At 31.5% G+C, this 22,145-nt stretch overlaps 1 protein-coding gene across 5 annotated transcripts in view; it reads right to left on the bottom strand.

Annotated features, from left to right (window-relative positions):
- Positions 1–22,145, bottom strand: part of RPTOR (regulatory associated protein of MTOR complex 1) — a 500,255-nt gene that overhangs the window by 245,665 nt on the left and 232,445 nt on the right. For 4 of the 5 annotated variants that reach the window (XM_074260362.1, XM_074260363.1, XM_074260365.1 and 1 more), the window contains one exon: positions 19,668–19,727. The exons of the other annotated variant lie outside the window; for it this stretch is intronic. In XM_074260362.1, coding sequence (XP_074116463.1) covers positions 19,668–19,727 — 60 coding nt within the window. The remainder of the gene's footprint in view (positions 1–19,667; positions 19,728–22,145) is intronic. 5 annotated transcript variants of the gene reach the window in all.

Raw genomic sequence — 22,145 nt, 5'->3', positions numbered from 1 at the left:
CAGCTCTTTTTGTTGTAGCTAGAAACTGGAAGTTGAATGGATGCCCATCAATTGGAGAATGGTTGGGTAAATTGTGGTATATGAAGGTTATGGAATATTATTGCTCTGTAAGAAATGACCAGCAGGAGGAATACAGAGAGGCCTGGAGAGACTTAAATCAACTGTTGCTGAGTGAGATGAGCAGAACCAGAAGATCACTCACTATACACTTCAACAACAATACTGTATGAGGATGTATTCTGATGGAAGTGGAAATCTTCAACATAAAGAAGATCCCACTCACTTCTAGTTGATCAATGTTGAACAGAGGTAGCTACACCCAGAGAAGGAACACTGGGAGGGGAATGAAAATTGTTAGCACTGCTGTCTATCTACCCAGATTAATTATACCTTCGGAAGCTAATAATTAATGTGCAACAAGAAAATGGTATTTACACACATATATTGTATCTAGGTTATATTGTAACACATGTAAAATGTATGGGATTGCCTGCCATCGGGGGGAGGGAGTAGAGGGAGGGAGGGGATGGTTTGGAAAAATGAATAAATAAATAAATAAATAAACAAACAAACAAATAAATAAATATATTAAAAAATTTAAAAAAAGAAAAAAAAAGAAAAAGGGAGTAGCTCATGAGTAGGGGAATTTAATTTCATTCATGTTTTTTTATCTCTTTAGAGCTAGCAATCATTTTTGTAGATTGTTTTTCTTCTTTCTCAAAAATACATTATGCTGTATAAGCTAGTTCTTTGAGGTGGCAAAGAAGAGGGATACTAGGAGAATATTTTACAATGTAAAGGTAAAAGTTATCAGTAAAAGTTAATACATTAAAAATATTATTTGAGAAATGGCCAAGACAAAAGAATGCAGATAGAAAATTTAGAAATGACAGAACCGATTATGAAGTTATTACAATGGCATATGCAAAAACAAATCAGGGGCAGCTAAGTGGCGCAGTGGATAGAGCACCAGCCTTGAATTCAGGAGGACTGGAGTTCAAATCTGGTCTCAGACACTTAACACTTCCTAGCTATGTGACCCTGGGCAAGTCACTTAACCCTAACCTGGGGGGAAGGGAGGGGGGAATCTGTATATAATCTCAAAAAAATATGATTATTAACTGCTTCAATTTTATTATTTTATTTTTACATATATATGTATGCTGAGATAATTGGAGTTAAGTGACTTGACCAGGGTCACACAGCTAAGAAATGTTAAGTGTCTGACGCCTGATTTGAACTCTGGTCCTCCTGACTTCAGGGATGGTGTTCCATCTACTGCGCCACCTAACAGATCCTTACTTTATTTTTAAAAGATGAACATACTTGTTTGGATTATTCTTATATAAGTATTAGAGAATAAACACATAAGAATTAAATATTTCTAGTATTCTAGTCACTAGCAGTAAATGTCATTTCTTCTCAGTGACAGAATAAGTAAGGAGTTGATTTTATATAATTATTTCTGCTTGAAAGTCAAATGAACTTTTTTGTAAGATGGCATCCTGTATGTGATACCTGGTGTCAACAGTCAATATGTTAGAAGCCAGACCAGAAGATTACATCTTCAAATCACTTAGAGATTAGGTCTTTTTTTGAAAGGAGTGATAGATGAAAGTTTTAGCTCTTAAGCTTGCTATGATATTTACATAAAACGGGGAAATACTTGCATTTTACCTGCCTCAGAGTATTGTTGTGAGGGAAACATTTTGTAAAATTAAGTGTGACTTCATCATTAACCTCAGAATCCCTCTCAACTCTTAAATGCTATAATGACAAATGAATGTGTGTATATATATGATTATTATACTATTATATTACTTTAAACCCTATTAAAATGACTGTTTTTCATTACACATTCACTTTCATTTGTAGTGTTTGTTTTTGAGTATGAAGTTTAGCAATTCAAGGAATCACTTAACAGATTATGGAAATATAAACTAACGAACATGCACTATTCAATTCTTTATTAGCATTTTCCAATGTAATTTTAAAATTAATTTCTAATCCATCCTGCATTTACATTTTTTGTTGTTGTTATTTTAGGTATACATTATCTCTCTGAAATCAGGAAGTGTTTAATTTTTGTCTGTCTTCCCAAAGACAGGCAAACTTTCAATAAATTTTTGTGAATTAAGTAAAGTATACTTGTCTTCTTGTTCCTTTTTCCCAGAAAGAAAATGGGCGAATCTCAATGCTATGAGGAAAAGGAAAAAAAAATCTAAAACCTGGGTTTATAGGAATATAGTATTTAAAACTGAAAAAATTATCAGAGTCATTTATTCCAATCCCCTCATTTTGGCAAACGAAAGAGGCAGGGATAAGTAAAGTGACTTGCTAAATATCTTCCACCACCACTTCAGCCTTTTGCAGCCTAAGAAGAAAATAAAGGGGCAGGAAGAGAATACAAAAGAAAAGGAAATGTTTACATTTCTTAAAAAAAAAAAAAAAAAAAAAAAAAAAAAAAAAAAAAAAAGATCCTAAGAAAGTTCAAGGGAAGGGAAGAAGAAGAGATTTAAAATATATTTTTCTTGAATACACAGAAGATCCCCAGAAAATATTTAGCAATCATCAAAGAACTAAATATGAAACAAGGAAAAACATTGTTATAAGAAAGGATAATCACAATATGAATGGTAAAGCACATTAACAGTCTCACAATGGGAACTTTCACCTTCTGCCTTCAATTAAGACAAGCTGCCAACAAAACAAACTAATCAGCAGGAACAAAACTTACACAGAAAAGGGCATTTGTCAAAAGCACCCAGGAACACATATTTTTTCCAAGACACAGGAGGGCACCATGGTAGAGAACAAAATGAAAGTACTGATACCTTATGTTAGCAATCACCTTACTATACTTTAATGGCATCTGATTTGATGACACTGGTTTGCTATTCTTTTGTGAAAGAGATGGAAAAGTCTATGTGCTATGCAATATTCTTCCTGAAGGCACTCTCTAAAGTCTCCCTTTCTCCCAACCTCTGGCATTCTTACTTGTCAACTCACTCATAAAATCATCTTAAAGCTAAGATTTCTTTAAAGTTTGTTGAGTCTGAGAAATGGTGAGCTGCTTTGCTGCAGTGTACAAATAACTACAAAAAAGAAAAATAAAAGCTCCTCCTTTTCTCTTTTGGCCTTCTAATAATATGAATGAGATAATTGAGAGTGGAAAATCTAGTGTACTAACCTGTGACACTCTGTCTCATTTCAGATGTATAAGATAAAAGGTAACTGATTAATTATGGCTCTCAAGGCAGGGAGGGAAAGATTTGTTATTTTGTTTACATTAAAACATTTCAACATTTTATCCAACTTATTCACATTCTCACATTCACACCTTATAGTCTCTTTGGGTTTTACTTCCATCATCTCATTTCTAAATTAGCTTAGTGAATCATTACTCATTTTATCCATGACTGGGAGATATTAGAGAATTACTTCCTCCCCACCTTAGGCTAGCCTATAATATTTACAAGAAAACACAAGTGTTTTTTTTTTGCTTGTTTGTTTGTTTATTTGATATTGAAATGGACAAAAGACTGAGCCCCTCAGCCCTGGGTCAAGAGGCCTCAGGCTTATAGGAAAATGTTACTAAAACTAAATTAAAGGAAATGTTATGTTCAGACTGAGCCCCATCTCCCGGTTCATGAGACCCTAGACTTTCCGAGAAGTGTGTGTCTAACAGAGTCAGGACAACATTGTAAAACATGCCAACAAGGTCCCGTTGTGTGCTCACTCACATCCAGCCATTTCCCCATTGTAAACGAGAAACTGTGTCAGTGATTTCTTAAATGTGTAACCACAAGGCTGTACCAGGATGTGGCAAAAGCACTTAAAAGTGTACCTCACTAAAGGTTCGGGGCTTATCTCTACTAGCCTGTCTAATAGGGTCAGTTGCCAGCCGGCTAATAAATGATGCTTTAAATTGAATAATCTGGTCCAAGCTGTCTATCTCGTGTCAGTTCATTTCAATATCAGACCAATTATACTTGTTTTTCTTTTAAATTTCAAGGCATGAAGTAATATTTGGATCTGCCAATGAAATCAAATTGATCAAATTCTGAAATAGGTAGGACCTAAAAAAGTAGGAACAATATAAGGTTTTCCAACTTCACTAGAGACCTTCAACTAGGTCCCATCATCAAGCTTTTATCAAGGAACTATTGCTTTTCTTTTCTATAGTAATTCTGTCTTTTGATCCCCTCTTAGGAGAAGTGTATTAATAATACATTAAGCTCATGAAGCACCTTTCTGACAATAAATACGTGGACAGTCCAGAATTATTCCCCAATGCAGCCCTAAGATTTAAGCAACTTCAAGAATCTTAGAAAATGAAAAATTTGAAAAGCTTAATTCGACAAAGGACAGAAATGTAGTCAAAAATAGGACCAAATCCAGAAGTCTAAACATTGGGCTATTAATTTGCTGTTTTCCTGTTAATCAAAGGCTAATTACTATGCTTAGGTTTTTAAAATAATTTTAAATAATTAAGCAAAATACATTAGAATCACAGAATTAAAGTGCGGAAAGGGATCCTGAGTTCACACAAAAATGGAATCTCCATTATAACACACAAATGAGGAACACATCACAACTCTAAGGAATCCATTCAATTTTCAGATAACACTAATCTGTAGCTTGAGTAGAAAACAAATATTTTCTTCAGCTAAAAAAAACACCCCTCAACTCTAATAGCCATATAATGCCTGGATCTTCTCTCCAGACTTGTCTTGGTATATAAGAAGTGTTCTCCATAAATAATAAATGTGACAGATAAAAGGCAGCATGAGGTTGGGGAGAAAAAAATGGGATAAATGGAGAATATTTTATTTTCTTTTTTGAAAACTTGAAGTTTTTTTGTCTAGGGATTGTTTAGGCAGTATGAGGTCTACCATATTGTGAGTTTGAGGACGTTGGATCAAATAGTACTTCTTATATTTAAGACTACATACAACATCTTGGGCAAAGTATATCCATTCTCTAAGCTTCAATATGCTAAATAGTAGAGTGAAGGGAGTAGAAGAAATGATATAAAGAGTTTGAAACTCTAACCTGATGCTATGATATGAAATAGTTTTTAACTACATAAAGCTACCACTACATAAAAGTTTAAATTCAGAGACTCAAAGTAGAAAAGTACACTAAGTAGACTTGTTTGCCTTGAATATCATATATAAAAGATAAATCAGAATGTGGAGTGTAGTGTGTGTGTGTGTCTATGTATGTGTGTGTGTGTGCGTGTGTGTGTGCGTGCGTGTGTGTGTGTTTAACTTGTGACAAGAAGAACTTTCACTGACCAAAAAAAATTTTTGTTTTCAGTCTTCCTTTCATCCATTGGTAAAGTAAATTCAGGAAATCAAAACCATTTAAAGATATGGCAGAGTGATCCCCATCCACATAGCTACGGGCTCTTACCCTTCCACTTTTACATGGTGAAATGTGAAAAGCAGAACAGATTTTAGAAAGCAGGTTTTTAATAATCTGAGATTTTACAATAACATAAATGTTTATGTATGGATCAATAACATGAACAAATTCTTGTACTTTTACAAAAATCACTGAACTATAATACTTTATAACAACCTCTCTTCACAAATGCAAGAGTGTTGGCAGATCACTTAACAATCTTCACATAGATATAAACCTGATCTTATGGTCTGGAGGTGACCTTGAATTCTGGAGTACCAAGTCAGCAAAGAACAATCTCATACAGGTCTAACAAAACAACAAAAGGCCGTCAGCTGGATCACATCAAGAGGCCAAGGTAAGTGTGAAGAATTTTGTCAAGTGAGCAGTACAGTGATGAATTTTTGGGCCACAGAAACTTTTCAAATCTGCCTACTAAGATGCTCTACAATTTGGATTGTGATCTGTGTTGTCGAGAAATTATTTACACAGATGAAATCACAGATATTTGGGTAATTTTAAAATTATTTATACATTTTCATTATTTGAATATAGGATGCTTTAAATGTTTTTGTGCTTAACCCAAACATTTTTGAGAATTAGTGTTGTAAATTTTGTAATTGCTTTTGCAAACTCTTGAGTATCTAAGTAAAAGTACTTTTTCAAAATAAATTTATGTTTAAATTTTTAAAATTAGTCTAAAGATATATTTTGTAAAACATTTCTCCTTTTCAGCAATGAGGTGATTCATGCCATTTCCAATGTCCTTGTAATGGAGACAGCCATCTGCATCCAAAGAGAGGAATGTGCGGATTGAGTGTAAATCACAACATAATATTTTCATCTTTTTTTGTGGTTAATCTTTTGAATTTTCTTTTCTTTCTTAATTTTACCCTTTTAATCTGATTTTTCTTGTGCAACATGATAATTGTGGAAATATGTATAGAAACATTTCACATGTTTAACATATATTGGATTGCTTGCTGTCCAGTGAGGGGCAAAGGAGGGAGAAAAAGTTTGGAACACATGGTTTTGCAAGGGTGAATGATGAAAACTATCTTTGCATATATTTTGAAAATAAAAAGCTATTACTTAAACATTTCTCCTTTTAAATTTGTAGTATGATATACTGTATCTAATCAAGAGATGAAGTTTTATAAACAAATCAAGAGAATTTCAATTGTATGTCTCTATCCTTCACATTCCTTGCAATATTCTTTCCCTTCATCTTTGTCTCATAATAATTCAAGAATTCATTCAAGGTAAAGCTCACTTGTGATTTCCTACTGAAACTCTTTTGTGATGTGTCAAGTTTTTATTAATTTCCTCTTCAATATATTATCTATATATTTATCTGTTTATCCTTTATATACCTTTAATATTAATTGATAAGAGGAAAATCACTGATAAGGGGAAAAGATAGGAAGTATATATGTATCATTATGATTTTCCTTTTGGCTATTAAAATGGTAGAAAATCAAATATGTCCTTCTAGTTATGCCTCTCTTATATAGTTATGCTATGATTTGTTTACACTGGTAAGATAGGTAATGTTAATCAATTTACAGATTTAACAATAAGAGAGCCAAGCATAAATGGTAGTTATTTCCCTGGGGCTTATTAATGGAAAAGAAAATTATAAGCATAATTGAGCATTGAAAATTCTTTTAAAGCTGGTTAAAGTCAACGACTTAGGAAGTTAAAGTTTTGCTAATGCTATGCTTATATATCATGTTTCTTTCTAGAATATGTTCATGTTATAAATTTATATAATTTCAAATTGATGTAGGTAGCACAGAGCAATTTTGTTAGCTGATTATTTTCTAACTACCTAAAATATTTAAAAGTCTATTCAGTTTAAAAGATATAAAATAAGACTAGATAATCAAATAAAAACTCAGCAGTGCTGTATTTTGGAATTTTAGAAAACTACAATGTAGCACGAATTAGGTAGAGCCATACCTGAGGTTGCTCTTGTATGATATCTTGTCCATTTTATTTTTTTGTGATGGCAATATTCCTCAGTAAGTTAATGATACCAGAGAAATCAAAATGATGGATGCCCTCTGTCAGTTTTGGTTCAAGGAAATTGGAGCTCCATTTCCCTCATACAGGAGAAACATTCATTGAAATGAGACATATGGGAATATCACCAAGCCAATTATTTCTCTCCTCCCCACCCCAAATCACAAAACTGGCTTCACAGCTATTCTGATAGCTTTATCAATAGTGTGTATGTTTGTGTATAATATATATTAGATTTCCTGCTGTCTTAGGGAAAGGGAACATAAAGGTGGGGAAAGGGAGAAAGAGGAGGAAAAATTTTAGAACACAAACAAAAATGAATGTTGAAAAGTAGCTTTACATATATTTGGAAAAATGAAATCATATTGAGAAAAAAAAATAGTGTGTATGTTCCACTAAAACTGCCACATTATTTAAACTGCTATTTTTAAGAAAACGGGTTGAGGGTCTCCCAAATTTTAATCTTTAAATAGAGAAAAATTTCCCAATTATTCTTAATCATTAGTCCCTAAGGTAGCTGGCCTAGGTACAAGCTTTCAGTTCTGTTAAAAGGGACCAGGGAAAACAAAGGAATTCAACCACATACCTGGGATGGGGCCCAAAGTTGAGTAGCCAGTTCAGGGAGTGCTAACCAGGGATGAGCCTATAAAGTTCAAACAAGGTGGGCATTTATGAGACTATACCCTACATCAGATTGTTAGGGCTTTGTGAAAGGTAGAATATGACATTTGCAAGAGCAAAAGACATAAGTTTAAGACTAAGAATATCTTGGCAAGTAAAACTAAGTTTACTCCTAGAGGAAAAAGAACAATGGACTTTTAATGAAATAGAAGCTTTCTCAGGATTTTTGATAAAAAGACCAAAGCTAAGTAGAAACTCTAAAATATAAACATAGTAATCAAAGGAAATGTAAAAAGGTAAGTTACAGTGAGCAATCAGAAGAGCTATCAATCAAGATTTTCTTTCTTTTTTTTTTTTAAAGTACAGGCAACTATTTTACTTATCTATTTTAATACTTTAAAATTTTCTAAGAGTCAGTTATACTCATTTGCATGAATTTTGCAAAACCATTTTCTTTTTTGACAATCAAGAAAATCTCTCCATCTTCAGTCATGGGCCGTACAGTGCTTTCTATACAATTTTCTAAACATCAGCAACAATATTTCATTTCAAATCTGCAAAACATCCACAAATATCTACTGCACTTTGTTGAATTTAAATCCATTAAGTTTAACAACAGCACCATTGTCTATATTATTATCTTACTTATTCTGGGATTCTGTCTCATCATTTCTTTCAATTCAAGCTCACTGTCTTTGATAAAGAAAATAGAAGAAAAGAGATTTTAATAAGTATATCTTCCCTCCATAGTCCATTTATCAGTCTCCTAGCCACTAAAGCAGCAATCCTATCCACTCTTTTCTGCATTCTCTAGGTCATTTTAATAGTGTAATTATCCCTACTCTGAAAAAATGTTTCTATTATTTTTTTTAAACAAGGCATTTCCTTCCACTCACATGTTTGAGCAAGGAATCTATCAAGACTTGAGTGGGATAGATATCATTATTTTCTCATTTGTGGCTCCATTATTAACATTTCAATATCTGATTTTATGTGCCTCAAGAAGACATTATCATAATTGCTAAATTGGTCTTTCCTAACCTGTCTCACTACTTCATTCTAAAATAATCTTTTACAACAAAACTCTTTAATGATCAAGTAATTTTTTTTTTTTATATCATCCTCATTATACCCCTATAATCTCAAAGAAGTAGTATGGCATATAATGGATAAACATGAGCTGATGTTTAGAAAATCTGAATTCAAAGCTCACTTTTGAAACATATCAGTTTGGTGATCCTGGACATTACAATTTCCCCCAGGCTTCAGTAAAGTGAAAGATTAGCCTCTATTGTACCTTCTAGTTCTGAATCTATAATCCAATAATACAGTAAAATATTCAGACTAAAGAATACATTTTATTCATCTCAGAATATGGTCACTACTTAATAAAAGGCCTGGTACACTACTGAATATTCCTTGAATGAGTCTCCTGTTCAATTTCAGGCTATGATCCTAATTCAGAAATCCTGAAGAGAATAGCACCATTGCTGTTATATGTGCAGATATAGAGAGTAAATTCAAAAAAATAGCAACTAATACAGAATGTTGCTCAATAAAATTGAGAAAGTTGCTTATGATAAAAAGTTATAATAATAACCTTTAGATAGCTATTTGATGAAAAACAGCAATAGAATGTAAATCTCCCCTGTACCTAATAATGCCTTATTAAATTTATTTTCACTATTTTTGTATGGGTCAATATCAAAATTAGTAATACATTATTTAAAGAATTATAACTAAAAACAGTAGGTGATCCCAAATGATGATAACTATTAAGTAATAACTTCTATTTATAAAATACTTTTTTTCCAAACAGCCTAATTGACAGAAAATATAAGTAACATTAAGTTTATTTTATAGGTGAAAAAAAAGAGAAGAGGTAAGGTTGTTCTACCCCATGGTGATATAGTGAGTAAAATTGGAAACTGGGATCAAACCCATCTGATTCGAAGTCTACTATCACATTGTGTTTTCTCTGAAAGAAGAAAAGAGATAAAACTGACTATTCAAGCACAAATATTTAGTGAAGAATAACACGTGAATGCATGTAAAAATGGAATATTAATTTTTTCAGATTCTGTCACTCTAAAAAAGTATTTATAATCCTGATTCATTATATTATTCTTTCGTGATGTATGTGTTATGCATGTGTATATGTATGTGTGAGAGAGAGAAGAGAGACAAAGAGACAGAGAAACAGAGAAGGAGGGAAGCTGTAAAATCTGCTATTTTTGCTGATTTTTTTTTAATCAGATTTTGTTGAAAAGTCCATATACAAAATAATGGAAAGAACAAGTTCTTACCCACTACCCTTGACCACAAAAAACCCAAAACAAAACAAAAAGAAAGCAAACTCAAGAATGATTTCAAAGAAGAGATATCAGATATCGCCATTTGTCTGAGGGGAAGATCCAGGAGGTATCTTGCAAATTTCAGATTTTTCAATAAATGATGAGTTTTGCTGATTTTTTGTTTGTTTGTCTGTCTTTGAAAATATTGTTGTATGGGATAATTTACTTGATGGGAAAGGAAAGGCATACAGGAAAAAACTTGATGATGTAAGAAAAAAATGACATCAATAAATTACACATTTTTTAAAATAAAAGACTAAAAATATATAAAGAACTGTGTCAAATTTATAAGAATTCAAGTCATTCTCTAATTGATAAATGGCCAAAGGATATGAACAGATAATTTTCAGATGATGAAATTAAAGCCATTTATAGGTTATATGAAAACAATGCTCTAAATTACTATTGATCAGAGAAATTCAAATTAAAACTACTCTGAGATAGCACCTTATACCTCTCAGATTGGCTAAGATGACAGGAAAAGATAATGATAAATATTGGAGGGGATGTGGGAAAACTGGGACATTAATGCATTGTTGGTGGAATTGTGAAATGATCCAACCATTCTGGAGAGCAATTTGGAACTATGCCTAAAGGGCTATAAAACTGCATACCCTAAAGGGCCCATGTGTGCAAAAATGTTTGTAGCAACTCTTTTTGTGGTAGCAAAAAATTGGAAAAGGAGGGGAAGCCATCAATTGGGGAATCCCCGAACAAGCTGTAGTACATGAAGGTAATGGAACACTACTGTTCTATAAAAAATGATGAACAAGCTGATTTTTAAAAAGCCTGAAAGATGGACATGAATTGATATTGATGCTGAGCAAAACAAACAGAATTAAGAATACTTTGTACACAGTAACAGTAAGAATGTGTGATGATCAACCATGAAAGACTTGGTTCTTCTCAGTGGTTGAGTGATCCAAAGCAATTCCAATAGACTTTGAACAGAAAATTCCATCTGCAACCAGAAAAAGAACTAAGGAGACTAAGATGTCAATCAACACATGCTATGTTCATTTATTTTTTCTGTTTTTTGTTTTTTTTTTTAAATCTCTCCCATGATTTTTCCCATTTGCTCTGATTTTTCTCTTCCAACATAAGTCATAACAAAAAAAAAATTAATTAATTAAAGACTGAGGGGCAGTTAGATGGTACAGTAGTGGAGTTTTGGGGGATCTAAATTCCAACCAGTCCACAAACACTTAGAAGTTATATGACCCTGGGCAGGTCAGTTAAAGCCAATTGCCCCAAAAATAAATAAATAAATAAATAAACAAACAAACAAATATATAAATAAGTAAGTAAGTAAACAAACAAACAAACACTTAGAACTAATTTATAAAGTCAATGACAACATAGGGGAAGGGAAGAAAGTTAGATTATTAGATCTGTTTGCAATAATATGTTACTTATAAATGTATATTTATATATATGTATATCATACCATATTATTTTTTATGGCTGTGTATGTAATTGTAGGACCAAGAACAAGTCTGCTTTTTTTAGCGCCATTTTCATTTCATTAGCCTATAAGATAGCTGGAAAAGAAGCTAAATATTATGTTATCAAAATTTTGCTGGAATAGAGATGTTTCCTAGGTAAAACATAAATATTAAAAAACTAAAACAAAAACTAGATTTAAAGAGCTTCTTTTAGTCTTTTAAAAATAATTCGGGTAAGTATTGAATAAATTTTTTTAACTGGTAAAAATAAAACAGCTGAGAAAAGGAGTTCTCACCTGTGAATATAATTAAATTTCATTTGCCATTTCTATGTGCCCTAATACAACATCATTTTTATTAAAGTATATGGTCATAAAACTGTAGCGATAGCAATAAGATGGAAGGAAATATAGGAAATTAAACTATCTTATTGGCTGATGAAATGTTAGAAAATTCCATAGAATTCCATACAAAAGCCTAGAGAATCAACAAGGTTACTAATGGAGATAGTTAATAATTTCAACAAGGTTGAAGACAACAACAACAAAAAAAAGATATACAAAAATCAACAGAATTTCTCCATAATAACAAAATCCAAGAGCTTTATTAAAAAAAAAAAAAAAAAAAGGCTACAAGATATTTGGTGGTAAATCCACTAATGAATAATAAAAATATGGCTTAAGTTTCCATTACAAATTACTCCTTATACAAGAAAAAAAAGAGCAAAAGGATTTCAGGAGATACCTCTAAGCAGGACAGTTTTATACTTGTCTTGTTCAATTGATAGATTAAAAAAAAAAAAAAAGCTTACATAAAAAAACTTTTATGTATTTTATGGCTTTAAACTTGATCATCAAATAATGTCCTTTGCATTATGGAAATATCCATATGTTTTTCAGGTTTATAAATAAAGTGAAAACAGAAAGAAATTTTTAAAAAAGAAAATCCAATAAAATCAATGTGGATATTGAGAAAATTAATAGCTTTAGGAAATTTATAGGCTATAAAACATATTACTAGAAAAAAGAAATCCAACCAATCCTATAAAATGTTTGGAAATCAATTAAATAAAGCTTATTAAATATTGGTATACATTCAATTAAAAAGTGATTCTTAAGGAAATAAAGAATTTAAATAGTTGGAGGAATATTCAGTGTTCATGGATAGGACATGCAAATATGTTAAAGATGATAACATTAACAAAGTTAATTTACATTTTTAATGTTCTGAAAATCAAACTATCAAAAGAGAAAAATAATAATAAATTCATTGGGAGGAATAAAAGTTCTTAATTATCAAGGGAAATAATGAAAAAAAATAAGGATAAAGGCAAGTAGAACTTCCAAACCTCAAAAAATTTTTTATTGATTATAGAGAAGCAGACGAAAAGATTAGATGAGGCAGGGGAAAAAGAGTAAACTTGGAAACTCAAACAACTAAGGAAAGAATTTACTACTCCATAAAAACTACTGGAAAAATATGAAATGTCTTAACAAAAATCAAGTTTAGATCAATTTAGATTAATCCACAATAAATTCAAAACAGTTACCGAATTTTCTGAATATAAAAGATCATACCATAAAAATAATTAAAGAGAAACAGGCCATATTCTTAATCAAAGCAGTTATCACAAAAGGTAAAAGTAATTTTGACAATATAAAACTTTTTAAGCTTTTGCTCAAATGAAATTATACATCTGGATAAGACCTAATCAGGTAAAAAAATCTTTTATCATATTTCTAACATAAAAGTTTGGTATAAAAAAATATAAAAAAACCTAACTGATAAATACATAAAAGGCCAAAAGCCACTCCTCAGAAGAAAAGTTATCAAGCGATATGAATATTTTTCAAAAGAAGAATCACAAATTATTAGTAATTGTATGAAAGAATGTTCCAATTCAAAATAACCCAGACCCCTGGGAATTATGATAATAGATAGGAATAATCTAAGTTGAAGGAGTTGTGGAAATATAAACTAGTGAATTGTTAATGAAACTGTGAATAACTACAAACATTCTGAACATTAATTTCTAATTATGCAAATAAAGTGTCTAAAATATTTATATCCTCAGAACTAGTTATTCTACTACTAGCTACAAACCCCAAGCAGATACATATACTATACATGCCAAATTATTTATAGAAGCATTTTTCATATTAGCAAACAACTAGAAGCAAGGTAGTAGCCCATCAACTGAGAAATGGTTAAACAAACTATGGTATATGAATGTCCTATAATATTAATGTGTTATAAAAAATGATGAATATGATGAGTATAGAGAAGTATGGAAAAACTTACAAAATGATGACAGCAATACAAATGGAAACAATAATCACAAAACAATGGAATGTAAATGATGCAAAATAACAAAGAGTAAGCATGGATTCAAATAACTGTTTTTACAAGAAACCTCTTCCCAATCTGCCAGCAGAGACAATGTCATTTATGTTCAGTTGTTTTTTAAATAATTAATTGGGTTCTGCTGATTTTTCTACCCTGTTCTTCCTCTAAAAAATTCATGGATGTAAATTATTTTTTCAAGTTTATGTAATATCAGGCTTTTAAAAATTACTGATTGGTCTTTCTCTTCCTAGTTTAAAAAATTTTTTTCTTTGATATAAAATTGGACACTTCAGCTAAAGATGGTGGAGGGATGGTTGGGAAGAGATAGAGAGAAATACAATGTATGCAACTTAAGAAAATTAATTTAAAAAAAACTTCTTATTTGGCAGTTAAATCTCTGGGAACTAGCAAAGACAACAAAAATAAAATTCAATTATCTAAATCAACTTTTGTCAAGTAATATGGTAGAGCTGTGATGTAGCATTTCAAATAACCACAAAACTGCAAAAAATACTTGGGAATCATCCTACCAAAGCATATTAAATACTTAGGTAGATCTGACTACAAAATATTCCTTAAAGAAATAAAAAACCATTTATATAGTTGGAGAGCTATTCTGTGCTTAAGACTGAGCTGTGCCAATACAACAAAAATGATTAGTTACTAAAAGTAATTTATAGATTTAATGTACTATCAAACTATCAGACGAATACATTATAAATACTACATTCACTTGGAGGAACAAAACATTTAGAATGTCAAGGGAAATAAAAAAATAAGAATAAAAGGAATACCAAATTAGAGCTAAAACTATATTATAAAGCAAAAATGAAAAATCTGGAAACATCAGACAATTATATATTCTAACTTAGTAGACTAAAGAAATAGAAGTTGATTTTGCTAGAGTACTCACAGTAACCAACTATCTTGTCTATTCTGATTTAAAATAATGCATTCTCAAATGTTTATCATCTTTTAAAAACTCACCAAATAAACTTCCCTCTCATTCCACTATCTAGAAATTAGTTCTAGCTATGAGTCAGAAGTACAGAACCTATCTTCTTCCCAGATTAATTCTTACAACAAGCATTTCTAAAAGGCAGCAATCCCTGAAAGCTGAATTATCTTTTTAAATTACTTACTCTGACTTGGTTATACTGTATTCTAGAAAACAGTGGCATTGCTTGGACTGAATAAAAGAAGGATCCTTGTAAAACCCATTATTTTCTTACTCTGAAGTTTTTAACTACAAAACAAAAAACCTTTAAGAACATATAGAACAGTCCCACATATTCTTACTGGGACTTCAGGGGAAGTGTTTATTTGTTAGATGATGAAATATGAGGACTATTAGAATAGTATTTTTTTTAAATAGGCAAACCAAGCGTTTTTATAAACAAATTTTATAAACAATCATATAATGAAGATTTTTCTTTTTTTGCATGAAAATATTTAATAAGTAAAACTGATATAATAGTAAAACTCTCTAATGGAATTTATTAACTTCTTGCTATGTTGCAAGATCTAAGATACAAATGTAATTGGGGGAGAAAGGACCTCAATATAACATAATCAGAATTAGTTATATAAACTCTCATTCTAGTCAATTTAGGAAAGTATGTATTAGAGGGGAATGGTAATGATAAACACATACATGGAATAATACAAAATAACAAAAATATTCAGTGAAATTAGGGGAAAATGGTACTCATAAAAAACTAAAAAGGGAAAAGATCTAAAATGACTGGATTAGGAGACACAAGGATCAAAAAATGTTTCATGGAAATGGAATCTTTAAACTTGGGCCTTGAATGATAGGCAAGAGAATTTGAACCAGAATTTGAATTTTCAGCTATTTCACAAATTCATCATGCCCATCTCCTATCTGTGCCAGGTCCTACATTGCCATTCTTCTATCCTACTGAAATCATTCCTTTCCTTAAAGGTCCCAATATAAAATTTCCTGCAAGAAAGCCTTCTTTGATACTTCATCCCTCATGTCGTATTCCATATCAGATTATATTTTGCCCTTACCTGGAATCTAGACTTCAATAGCTGGTTTCACATTCACTACTACTTCCTAACCTTGTGATCCAAGTCAGGACTTTACCTCTGGAGCTCATTTCTCTAAACTGTAAAAGGTGGAGTATGATCTAGAGGATCTCATTCATCCCTTCCAGCTTTAATGTCTCTGAGCCTAACTCTATTAACTATTTTTAGAAAAAGTGAATGGGGAAGAAATCAGGAGGGGCATACCTTGTACTATTGTACCTTGAGTCATCTTTCTCTATAAATGTAGTATTAGGCTGCAGCTCTTTGAGGGAAGTGAAGCTGTAATTTTCTACCTTTATATCTCAACTACCTAGTCCATAATAGGTAGCTGAGAAGTTTTCTTTTAATTTTTCATATAAAGTGAATTGATGAAAAATACTTTAGATTTTCTGCAGTAAAAACTGAGATTCAGACTGATTACAGGGCTCAAGTTGATTCTTCTCTATTAAGAAGTATGGGGAGGAATGAAGCACTTTTATATAACACCTACAATGAGGCACTATGCTAAGCAGTTTATAAATACTGTGTTTAATCTTCACAACAACACTTCTTTGAGGTAGTTATTATTATTATCCCCATTTTAAAGGTGAGGAAATTGAGTACTAAGAAGTGAAATGAAATGTCTTGTTCAGTCACATAAACGTGTAAGGTAGGATTTAAATTCAGGTTTTCTTGACTCTAGGCCCAGAACTCTATTCACTGAGCCATTTTTAATAAATGTTCTCATATTTGACCCTATATGAGGTAGGTGCTACTATTATCCACACTTTACAGAGGCAGCTGTTTGTTCAAATGATGACACAATGATAAAATGATTCTTTTCTCTATATATACATTCACCATTATTGATTTCAATTTCTTACCATTTTTTCAAATAATGTAACTCCACAAGTAATTCTCAAATCAATAGACTGAGTCATAATATCTGTCCTAAATTCCACTTCTACATTGCCAACTACAGTGTCTTAAATAGAACATGTCTCAGTTTAGACTCATAATTTTATTCCCACAACCTCCTCTTACTTCAAATATCATTATTATTATTTTTAATAGCTGAATCTCTTTGATGATACCCTTTATTGTTTTATTTTTTTCTATTTATACATTTACATTCATTCTTTAAACACATTTTATGTGTTTTATGAATCATGTTGGGAGAAAAAAAATCAGAACAAAAAGGAAAAGCCATGAAAGAAAGGAAAAAAAAAAAAACAGAAGAAAAAGAAAAAAAGTGAACATAGCATGTATTAATTTACTTTCAGTCTCTACAGTTCTCCCCCTGAATGTAGATGGTGTTTATTCGGATTGCCTTGGATCATTGAACCACTAAGAAGAACCAAGTCCATCACACTTGATCATTTCATAATAATATTTTTGCTATGTACAATTTTTTATTTGTCTACTCACTTCATTTAGCACCCGTTCATGTCTTTTCAGGGTTTTCTTAAATCAACTTGCTCATCATTTCTTAGAGAACAATAATATTCTATTATATTAATACACTATAACTTATTCAATTATTTGCCAACTGATAGGCATTTACTCAGTCTCCAGTTCCTTGTTACTACAAAAAGGGCTGTTACAAACATTTCTGCATATGTGGATCCTTTTCCTCCTTTACGATTTCTATGGGATAAATAAATCCATTAGTGTCACTGCCGATCAAAAAGTATGCACAATTGAAAGCCCTTTGGGCATAGTTCCAAATGATTCTACAGAATGGTTGGATCAGTTTATAACTCCACCAATAATGTGTTAGTGTCCCAGTTTTCCAACATTCCCTCCAACATTCATCATTATCTTTTCCTGTATCTGATAATACTCTTTAGTTTTGATGCATGATTCTTAATTGATAATAGATTGCCACATATTTATCACCACTATGTACCACAATATTTTTTTAGAGTTTACCTAAAACTTTAATGATTGAAAATCATGATTAGCAATTATATAGCATCACTAGATGAATACTGAAATTCAAAAGATGGTCCTTTTCAGGAAGAAGCTTTAGGGACATTGAAAGTAATATATATTTCTCCTACTTTTTTGCAAAGGAGGGGAGGAATATCAATATATATAACAATATGTATATCAGACATCTTTTTTAACATTTACTAGTTTTGTGGAACTTTTTTGTTTCTTTTCAATTCTTAATTTTGTGGAACGGATTTCTGAAATTGGGAAAGTGTAAATATACATGAGGTAATTTACATGAAATACAAACAAAATATATCAATAAAAATAATTTTAATATTTTAATAAACCAAAAATTCCAAAGAAAATCCAATTATTTATCTTCTTATTTTATACTTGGCTCAAGTCACAGTTCAACTAGATTGTAAATATAATATTTAAAATTTTTTTATTATAGTTTTTTATATACAAAACATACATGCATGGGTAATTTTTCAACACTGACTCTTGAAAAACTTCTGTTTCAACTTTTCTCCTCCTTCCCTCCACTCCCTCCCCTAGACGGCAGGAACCATGCATGTTAAATATGTTAAAATATACACCAAATACAATATATGTATACATATTTATAGTTATCTTCAAACAGCATTATTTTTGTTGAAGCAATCACTATGTTCTAATTCATACAGTTATATAAGTTTGGCATATGACCTTATATTCTGTCCCGAGCTCATTTTAAATTCTCTCCCCAGAACACCTAACATTGATCTTCTCTCTACTTACCTTAGTCAATAATCATAATTCAGGACCTCTTATACTCTTGCTTGGATTTTAATCATGTGTTATTAATTACTTTACCAGATATCTTCCTGCTTCTACTTTTTCTGTTTTCCTATAAGTTATCAACATATAATGTTTTACCCATGCTTATTTCATGTCAGAGGAGGCAGATGATGAATAGAAAAAAGATAGAGAAATGTGATTTTTTTCTGCCTTGATTTTTAGTTTGAAAAATGCTAAACAGGATTCTGAGGTTGCATTGTGAAGTAGATGTAGAGCTGGCCTCAGAGCTGAGAAAATGTTATTTAAGTTTCTCTAACACAGGCTAACGGTGTGACATGGGCAAGTCATTGAATTTGTGAGGGCTCTAGCTATGGATACAAGAGGCAAAGAATCTACTGACTTGGACTGGTAAATAGAATTTCCCTATCTGAAAGTTCTGCATATTAATGAAATCAAAGGCCCAGGTACAATCCCGTCTCTTCATCCTAAATTGTTCTGGCAATAAGTGTTAATACTTTACAACAACTGGCATTAATAACAGTAAAAAGAACAGAAGAACACAAATCCTCCTGAAGATGAAGGAGAAACAATCCCACATCAGCAGAAAAAAATTCCTACAAATCAAATAAGAAATAATAAACAAGAAAAAACAAGAAGAAATAATGTCCCACTTGTTTCAAAAATCAAAGTTATTCAAATATATTAAAATCATGCTTACTTCTCTATTAAATCCAGTGTAACTCCAGGCACCAGACTGACACACTTCTGCATGCAAAACCTGTAGAAAAGAAAAGAAAATCACAATACCAGAACATTAAGATTAAAGAAAGCAACAGTACTGTGTTGGGGAAGAAGTTTGGGGGGGGAAGAATTAGGGGTATTTGCAATAAACGATTCAGATGTAAAAATGATTGTTAGTGGAATTAGGAAAACTTGGATTAAAATAAACAACAAGCATATATTAAAGACCTATTATATATCTAGTTTAAGTCTTGCTCAGCCACTGAGTCAATTAAGACAGGAAAAATAATTTAGGCTTTCATTGCAAATGCAGAAGTGTGAATAAAATCCCCTTTCTTCCCCCCCCCCCCAGAACATCAGTGAAATAACAATTCTGCATTTATGTCTCCCATTACAACCCATCTTTATTCCTCTTTAAAAAAATAAAAAAGAGTGTTCCACAGTCATACACAATTCTCTTTATGTAACTATTCTTGGGTTCATATCAATCTTTTGACTGGTTAAATGTCAAGCTGGTAAGTATTTCCAAGCTGGTAAGTATTTCAATAAAGAGATGGGACAGGGATTTTGTAATGATGTATATTAGAGTCCCTGGAAAGGAACACCAAGATATTAAACTCTGTGTGTGTGTGTGTGTGTGTGTGTTTAAAAGAACATGGATAGTCTGAGTTTTCTAAAGAAATGTAGAAACAAAATTTATCTAAAAGGAAAGTAAAATAGAAAGATATATTTATAGGGCCTCAGATAGTGAGTAAGCTATAAGACCCTTCAGCCCAGAGGCAATGTGGCTGACAATATTAGGTCTGGCTCCCCATTTCCCTTTGGTGCCCATCTCCCTTCCTGAGAAGTCAAGGGGGGAGTGACCACCTGTGTTCTACTTGAAGCAAGAGATACTTACAGTAAGAGGAATTTACATATCAATAATAGGGTGCTTATAGTTAACATATGCACAGTGTGCTGTGGCCATGTAATGGTTCTATAGGTGGCACATGCTCAGTGTACTATAGCAAGGTAATTATACTAAGGTATTTAAGGGCTGAGAGAACTTGAAATAAACAGAGTCTATCTTTGACCAGACTTCTGGGTCCATTAAGACCAAGAGCTCGGCTGATCCCAAAGATTCTCCAGAGATCTAGTCCAGATGGTATATTCTGGCACCCCAGCCTGAGGGCTCTAGAAAGCACACACAGTTATATTGTGAATATTGAGGGAAGGAGAGACTGGGGTGCTAAAATATACCATTAAGAACAAAATATAAAAAGCTAAAATTCTACAATATGTTGTTTACAATAAACACATTTGAAGCAGAGAAAGTCACACAGAATAAAGTGAAAGACTGGAGCAGATTATATTGTGCTTTAGCTGAAGGTTAAAAAAAAAAAAAAGCAGAGGTAATGATCCTGATCTCAAACCAAGCAAAAGCAAAAACAGATCTAATTAAAAGAGATATTGCTAAAGGGTGCCATATATATTGATATTATCAATGCTAAATATATATGCACCAAGTGGTGTAGAATGCAAATTCTTAGAGTAGTTAATTGAGTTGCGAGCTGCAAGAAGAAATAGGTAGCAAAACTATACTAGTGGGGAATGCCAACCTCCCCATTTCAGAACTAGATAAATCTAACCAAAAAAGAACCAAGAAAGAAGGAGAGGGAATAGAATTTTAGAAAACTTAGGTATGATATATATCTGGCAAAAATTGAATGGGGATAAAAAGGAACAGGCCTTTTTTTCTCAATGGTACATGACACCCACACAAAAATTGACCTTATAATCAAAAGCAGAAAGGCAGAAATATTAAATGCACTCTTTTCAGATCGTGATGCAATAAAAATAATGTATAATAGTCATGAAAACATAGATTACGAAAAGAAATTAATTAAAAAAATGGGTGGATAAAACAATAAATCATAGAAACAATAAATAATTTCATTTAAGAGAATAACAATGAAACCACATACCAAAACTTATGGGATACAACCAAAGGAGTACTTAGGGAAAATGTTATATCTCTAGATGCTTACAAGAACACAATAGAGAAGACATAAGATCAATTAAGTGGACATGCAATTTAAAAAGCTAAAAAAGAAGCAAATTGAAAACCCCCAATTAAAATCAAATTAGAAATTCTGAAATCAAGGAGAGTAATAAAACTGAAAGCAAATTATTGTACTAAAATAAATAAATAATATCATTACACAAGTCTTAAATAAATACTGTTTATAAATAGATAAAACTGAGTATTGATTTTCATTTTATGAAAAACAACAACAAAATAGCTAAACCTGTAGTTAATTTGATTAGAAAAAGGAAAGAATTACCAAACATCTCCTTATCAAAAATTGAAAAGGGCAAACTTATTTATCAATGAAGAGGAACTTAAAGCAATAATTAGGAACTGTTTTGTCCAACTATATACCAATAAATCTGACAATCTAATTTAAATGGATAA

The sequence above is a fragment of the Sminthopsis crassicaudata genome, chromosome 4 (assembly GCF_048593235.1).
Source record: "Sminthopsis crassicaudata isolate SCR6 chromosome 4, ASM4859323v1, whole genome shotgun sequence".
Lineage (NCBI taxonomy): Eukaryota > Metazoa > Chordata > Mammalia > Dasyuromorphia > Dasyuridae > Sminthopsis > Sminthopsis crassicaudata.
Note: the sequence above shows the minus strand (reverse complement) of the source record. Positions and strands in the feature narration are given on the sequence as shown.